Below are 7259 nucleotides of genomic sequence, written 5' to 3'. Positions count from 1 at the left end.
CTTCCCTTCTCCAATATAACAGGACGTATAGAGGTGTTTACTATCAGAGCGGGATAGCCAGCAGTGACTGCTGGCTTCCTTTCACTTTTTTGTTAGGTAGCCTACTTCAACCCCTCCACCAAAGGGTTCCTAATGCACTTAGCAGCTGGGTACTACAGGGGATGGAGTATCAGACCTGGAGTCAGGAAGACCTGAGTTCAAATCTGGCCTCAGACACTTAACTAGTGGATGACCCTAGAAAAGTCACTTCACCTCTGCCTCAGTTTCCTCATCATTAAATTGTGCATCATAATAGCACCTATCTCCCAGGGTTGTTGTGAGGATCAAATGAGATATCTGTAATGTGCTTAGCACAGTGCCTGGCACATAGTAGGTACTTTTTAAATGTTAGCAATTATTATTATATCCTGAGGCTCCTCCGGGCCTCTGGGAATTTGCATGATCTGATGCCAATGTGGCCCTGTTATATAAGACAAGTCTATAAGACAAGTGTTACAACTGGATTTATTACAAAAGAAATGAATATGTATCTGGAACTCCAGGTGCAAAACACTGACCTGAGTGAATACTAAGGCAGGGAAGAGAGGAATGGAAACCAAACACCTGGTGGGGTTAGGAGTAAGAACTAAGGACCTCTGTCTGAGAGGGACAAGTCAGGAAGTCTTGAGAGCTACCTGAATGACCCATTGCGGGGCCAACCAGACAGGGCTGTAAGCCTGACAGAGCTGCTCAGGGCACACAGCCTTAGGGAAGAGCAGCTGAAACACAACACTGGCCTCCCATTTGGGGCCGGTTGGGCAGTTGCTCCTAGAGAAAGTAGGGGGATGGGAGTGAGCCTTGCACACTGGAGATCAGTGCATGCAGAAAAGGTTTTTCAGGATCTCTGTGCAGACAGAAGGCCAGGCAGGGGAGGCCTCACACTCAAGCTTATGGCCGAGATCAGTGTTTCTCTCTCTTGCATGGGGTCTGTACTGTCGGGACAAGGGTAGATGGCCTCCAAGATCCCTGATCCTGTATGTTGTCGCTGCAAAGGCCCAGTCCCACCCTCTTCTTCTTGGGCCCACAAAAGTTGTAAAGTTCAAAGGGGTGCACATAGGACAGGATTTAGCACCCCCCTGCTGATGCCTCTGCAGGTAGGGGGTAGAAGGCTTAGAACAAAGCTGAATGGTCCTAACAGAGACTTGGGGAGACCTCCCCACCTTCCCAGGAATAAATTCCCAGATTAACTACTTCTCCACATAGTTGGCATCAGAAGAAACCTTGGCTGAAGTGCTTTTAAAGCAGGCCCTTGGGATCACCACAGAGACCTGGTGTGATTAAAGGAACAGGAACGTGCCCATCCCACCTCATTTTTGAGCCATCCCCTTTCTGGGATGTCCAATTCTTATGGGGTCAGAATGTATCAACACCAGTTTAAAGGTGAAGCTCACTCTTAATTGATTTCATAGCTAGGTGGATCTCTGGGGTCTGCTGGAATTCACAGAACAATAAAAGTACACACACACTTTTTATTTTGCAACAAAATCAACATATTTTCAACATCTGTGAAGGACCTCTGAAGGAGGAATTTTCTTAGACATCTGTCAATACAGAATATAATTTTTTCTTATCATCTAAATGTATATTGGAATCAATATAACAAACACCAATTTAGTCATTGGGGCACTGAGACAAAGCATGCAGAAGGCGAGAACATTCACATTTCAAGAAGGGGCAAATAACTAGTCCCATGTACCAGATAACCCAAACCCCACCCCCCCTTAATGTGGTGACATGTTTGGCACCAACAATTAATTATCAGTCCAGGACTTTGGACAGTGAGGATTAACATACGTCCTAAGTGCTGAGATGTAAAAGAACAGAACCATATATATATACCCTTTTGGGGTAGCAAAATCAATACAGTTTGGACACTTTTGAAAGTCTTCTGAAGGAGGAACTTTCCTAGTCATCTCAATACAGATGGGTGTATTTCTCTTATCACCAAATTATTCGTTGCAATCAATATAGAAAACATCAGGCCAGTTCAGTCATTGGAGCATAGAGAAAAACATAGTCACATTGCAAAAAGGGGCAGATAACCAGCCCCATGTACCAGATAAGCCAATACATGCACACCATGTTAAAGTGGTGACATCTTTGGCACCAACAAATCAGTCCAGGACTTTGGACACTGAGCATTAACATAGGTCCTAAGTGCTGAGGTGTAAAAGCACAGACTCATAAAAATATATATACATTTTTGGTGAAGCAAAACCAATACATTTTGGACATTTTTGAAAGCCCTCTGAAAGAGAAACTTTTGTAGACATCTGTCAGTACAGATGAGTGTTTTTCTCTTACCACCAAATTATACATTGGAACCAACACAGCAAACATCAGACATTGGGGCATAGAGATGAAGCATATGGAGGAAGAACACAGTCACATTTCAAGAAGGGGCAGGTAACTAGTCCCATTTACCAGATAACCCAACACACCCACCCCACACCCACCCCTGTTAAAGCGGTGACTTCTTTGGCACCAACAATCAGCAATAAAGGTCTTTGGACACTGAGCATTATCACAAGTCCTAAGTGCTGAGATTTAAAAGCAAAGAACCATGAAAAACGTATACCTTCTTTGGGCAGCAAAATCAATTCAGTTTTGACCCTTTTGAAAGCCCTCTGATGGAGGAAATTTCTTAGACATCCCTCAATACAGATGAGTGTTTTTCTCTTATTACCAAATTATGTATTGGAATCAACATAGCAAAGATCAGAACAGTTCAGTAATCGGTGCATAGAGACAAAGCACTTGGAAGAGAAGCCTGTTGAAGTGACAATATCTTTGGCACTGACAATCATCAATCAAGGTTTTTGGTTACTGAGCATTAACACAGTTCCTAAGTGCTGAGGTGTGGAGCCATCAGGATGCAGAGTACACAACAGGCCTTGTGGTCATCTAGGCAGGCAGGGAATGTTCCCACTTGGCATCCCAGTCTCTATGTCCATTACTGCAAATTACTGTTCTGAAAGGAGAGAAGAGGCTTCCTCCATGGAAGTAGTTAAGGGGAAATTTAAAGGAAGAGATCATTTTGGCAAGATGTGGGCTGATAGACTCAATAGATTGGCTCCAGGAAATGCTAATTTGGAAGGAGCCAAGACCACCACACCTTTATACTACTTTCAGGTGCTCCTCAGAGGCCAGCACATAATCCTTGGCATCAATGAACAGCAGATAAAGATCACGGGCCAGATATTCCAGGAAATCTTCCAAATGGCTCAGCAGCACCATCAAGCTGCTGTCATCCAGAGAAGTGCAGGTGAGCATAGGGCCCAACTGCTGGAAGAGACACAGCAGGTGCACACCTCCATAAAGCTCACACATCTGGCTAGAGGGGTAGCTGACCACCAACTCATCATATTGTGGCCTCTCAAAATCATAAAGCAGCTGGGTGCTGAGGATTGCATTGAAGTATTCCTTGAGGACATCCACCAGGCCACAGACAGCATACTTTTTATCCCTGGTATGGCAATTCATAGGGAAGATGGCGTATTCAGACAGGATGGCATCAATGCTTACCTTGGCTGGCAGGTCGCAGAGCTTTTTCCCGCGGATCACCAGCTCCCAATCTTGCACGAGCAGGGATCTCAGGCACTTGGGCAGGTTGACCTGGACTTCAAATCCTCCTGTGGAATCTTTTTGGGGATCCCCAGCATCACCTCTGCTGCTCAATTCCCATGGCCTGCCTTGGCTTCAGAGACGCTTGGCGGGTGGCTGCATCATTCCAGAGGAACTACCTTCACCTGGGTCGCTGTGGTTGTCTTTATCATTACCACCACAGGTGAAGGCACATCTGAGATTGCAGGAGGCAGCCTGTCTCTGCTCTTTTCTGGCTGACATCTGAATAGCGGCATCACTATCATGCTTCAGCTGGTTAGGAGAGTAGTGGAGCACCACACGAGGGACAATCCATTCATAGTGCCAGCCACTGGAGGCTTCTTGGGAGGCAGGGAATTGTGGGTCACTGGTGCTGGCTCCCCCACTCCCTGGGAAACGGGCTGGCTGCTACCGCTTCTCCCACTGGAGGCCCCCTGAACCATGGCGCCCCCTAGGGGGCTGCTGCTGGTTCCCATGGTGCTTTGGCCACCTGGGCTGGTGCTGGGGCCTTCTTGGCTAGTGCTGGAACTGGTGGGGCTCGGTCCTGCTCTGCTGGTCCAAATGATGAGTAAGTCAAAGAACAAATCTCAAAAACAATAATTAAGTGAAAGACAATGAGGAAAAAGAGATACCAAAACTTCTAGGATGAAGGTAATGCAATCTCCATGAGTAAAATCATATTCCTTTATAAAATACTTATAAAGGAAAATGGAGGGTTGAAAAAGTGAACAAGAAATGAAACACACCTTGATCAAGCTACAAAAAAAGAAGGCAGGAAATCCAAGCCAACAATGAGCAAATAAACAAGGGGAAATCGCAATAAAATTGGGAGAAAGAAAAGAATTATCAGAATGTTTTAATACACAGTTATGAGCCAACAAAACAGAGAAGAGAGAGAGAGACAGACAGACAGACCGACAGACATTGACGGAAATAGAGACAGAGAAAAGCCAGAGCAATTCCTTCAACATACAAAATGCCCAAACTAACAGAAGACCAGAGAGAGGGCTAAAAGAATCCAATCTCAGAAGAGAAAACAGGATTTTCTGTAGAGCAACCACCAAAGGGAAAACCTCCCCTCCTCATGCTAATGGCTTACTCACAGCAGAATTCTAGCCACCTTTAAAGAATGGTGAGGACCCAAAATTACTACTCACATTATTCTCAAAAATGGAGAAGGAAAGCCCCTTACCAGACATGTTGTGTGAGACAAATAGTCCTAAAAACTCAGCCAGGGAAGAATAAAGCCAAAGAGGATGACACACCAATATCATTAATTCAAACACTTTCAGTAAAATAAATATAAATAAATATGTTATATAAAATGTGAATATATTTCTATAACATAGAAATATATTTATATACTATATAAACAAAATAAAATAAAATTTCATCAAACAGGCTGCTGCGATTCATCCAAGAAAGCATTATTTGATACAACTCTGAAAACATTATCAATAGAAAGAAGGAAAGAGAAAGAAATTAAAGACCAAAAGAGAGTCAGAGAGGAGATAAAACTCTCCCTGTTTGGTGATGAGATGATGGTTTACTTGGAAATTCTTGGGAATCAGGAAGGATGCTAATTAAGAAATTAAAAGCCTCAGTATAGTTGCATACTATGAAGTAAACCTGCCAAAATCACCAGGGCTCCATACAATGATGACAAAATCCAAGAGAATATAATAGAAAGGGAAATCCCATTCCAACTAATTACAAAATGAATAAGATATTTGAGGATAAATCTCTTTAATTATACAAATGATTTATAGAGATTCCCTTACCATGTGCCCCTTAAAGAATGAAAAGAAACTTGAACAAGTGAGGGAATATCTAGTCCTCATGGCCGGACTGTTCTAATATCATAAAAAATTATCATGCTACCAAATTGTGTTTAAATGCTATGCTGTTTGTCCTTTTTCAAAAAGGACCAATGAAATCACAAGATGCTGTTTTGACTTGACCGTGACTTGGATTTAAGTGAGGCAGAGTTGCACGAAGCCCAACTCTTTCTTCCAGAGTCAAGTCCAGGGGCAAGACAAAAGTGAGGATAATTGGCAATAGCCTGGGATGCAGTGGATGGCTTTGGCATCTTCAACATCTGACCAAGTTCTGTAGGCATTCCACAGCATCTAATACAAGGAGGGAAGCAATCCAATTAGGGAAAAAATAAACCTTAGTATCATTTTTTTTCTAATAAAAGTTGGGTATCTAGATTATATAGACAACTTGAAGATGAAAGCATTAATATGTATGTATATATGTACCTGTATGTATATGCACACTCGTGTATGTATGGCTGTACCTATGTATACACACTATTTTTTTGTTTATTTTATTTAATTTATTTAATATATTTAGTTTTCAGCATTGATTTTCATAAGTTTGAATTACGAATTTTCTCCCCGTTTCTACCCTCCCCCCCACTCCAAGATGGCATATATTCTGGTTGCCCTGTTTCCCAGTCAGCCCTCCCTTCTGTCACCCCACTTCCACTCCTATCCCCCTTTCCCTTCTTCTCTTATAGGGCAAGATAAATTTCTATGCCCCATTGCCTGTGTATCTTATTTCCTAGTTGTATGCAAAAACTTGTTTTTGTTTTTGAACGTCTGTTTTTAAAACTTTGAGTTCCAAATTCTCTCCCCTCTTCCCTCCCCACCCACCCTCCCTAAGAAGGCAAGCAATTCAACATAGGCCACACACGTATCATTATGTATAACCCTTCCACAGTACTCATGTTGTGAAAGATTAACTATGTTTTGCTCCTTCCTAACCTATCCCCCTTTATTGAATTTTCTCCCTTGACCCTGTCCCTTTTTGAAAGTGTTTGTTTTTGATTACCTCCATCCCCATCTTCCCTCCCTTCTATCATACCCCCTTTTTTATCTTCTTTCTCCTTCTTTCCTGTGGGGTAAGATACCCAACTGAGTGTGTATGGTATTCCCTCCTCAGGTCAAATCCAATGAGAGCAAGATTTACTCATTCTTCCTCACCTGCCCCCTCTTCCCTTCCTACAGAACCGCTTTTTCTTGCCACTTTTATGCGAGATAATTTACCCCATTCTATCTCTCCCTTTCTCCCTCTCTCAATATATTCCTCTCTTATCCCTTATCCCTTAATTTGATTTTATTTCTTTTAGATATCTTCCCTTCATAGCATTCGCCATCGTGAGTCCTTTGGAGCTGTCTCTGCACACTGTGTTGCTGAGAAGAGCAAAGTCTGTCAGGGTTAGTCCTCACAGAATCCATATATCTGTGGTTGCGTATAGAAAAATACGGAACGCTTCACGAATTTGTGTGTCATCCTTGCGCAGGGGCCATGCTAATCTTCTCTGTATTGTTCTAATTTTAGTATATGTGCTGCCGAAGCGAGCACACTCTAAAAATTCTTAAGGATGACAAAAGATGGGAATAGTGAATGTTGGAGGGGCCGTGGAAATATATCCATATTGGTGCACTGTTGGTAGAACTATGAATGAGTATCGGCATTGGAAAGCAACTTGGAATTAAGCAAATAAATACTGAAATATCTGTACACTTTGAACCATAGAGTCCATTACTAGACTTCTATCCCAAATAGGTCACTGAAAAGAAAAAGTTCCCAAATACGCTACAATATAG

General features: G+C 42.6%; 1 protein-coding gene and 1 non-coding gene across 2 annotated transcripts; both read right to left on the bottom strand.

The window, feature by feature from the left end:
- Positions 1–3156: 3156 nt before the first annotated feature.
- Positions 3157–4085, bottom strand: LOC118832543 (mortality factor 4-like protein 2). Its single transcript, XM_036739834.1, has 3 exons — positions 4011–4085; positions 3783–3915; positions 3157–3680 (listed from the first exon to the last, which is right to left on the bottom strand). The coding sequence occupies exons 1-3, from the start codon at positions 4083–4085 to the stop codon at positions 3157–3159; spliced, it is 732 nt and encodes a 243-aa protein (XP_036595729.1).
- A 2822-nt stretch (positions 4086–6907) lies between these two features.
- On the bottom strand, positions 6908–7014 carry LOC118832970. The gene has a single exon (XR_005009254.1). It is a non-coding gene; the product is annotated as a U6 spliceosomal RNA (small nuclear RNA).
- Positions 7015–7259: the final 245 nt, after the last annotated feature.

This window comes from Trichosurus vulpecula, chromosome X (assembly GCF_011100635.1).
Source record: "Trichosurus vulpecula isolate mTriVul1 chromosome X, mTriVul1.pri, whole genome shotgun sequence".
Classification (NCBI taxonomy): Eukaryota; Metazoa; Chordata; class Mammalia; order Diprotodontia; family Phalangeridae; genus Trichosurus; species Trichosurus vulpecula.
This window is presented reverse-complemented; position numbering and strand designations above follow the sequence as displayed.

What these genes read in the sequence shown, in the direction of transcription:
- LOC118832543 (XM_036739834.1), bottom strand. Translation starts at nt 4,085, where the DNA reads ATGGTTCAGGGGGCCTCCAGTGGGAGAAGCGGTAGCAGCCAGCCCGTT. An exon ending in GAGTGGGGGAGCCAGCACCA is followed by an intron (nt 3,916 to 4,010) that starts GTGACCCACAAT and finishes TCTCCTAACCAG; the next exon opens with CTGAAGCATGATAGTGATGC. An exon ending in CCACAGCGACCCAGGTGAAG is followed by an intron (nt 3,681 to 3,782) that starts GTAGTTCCTCTG and finishes ATCCCCAAAAAG; the next exon opens with ATTCCACAGGAGGATTTGAA.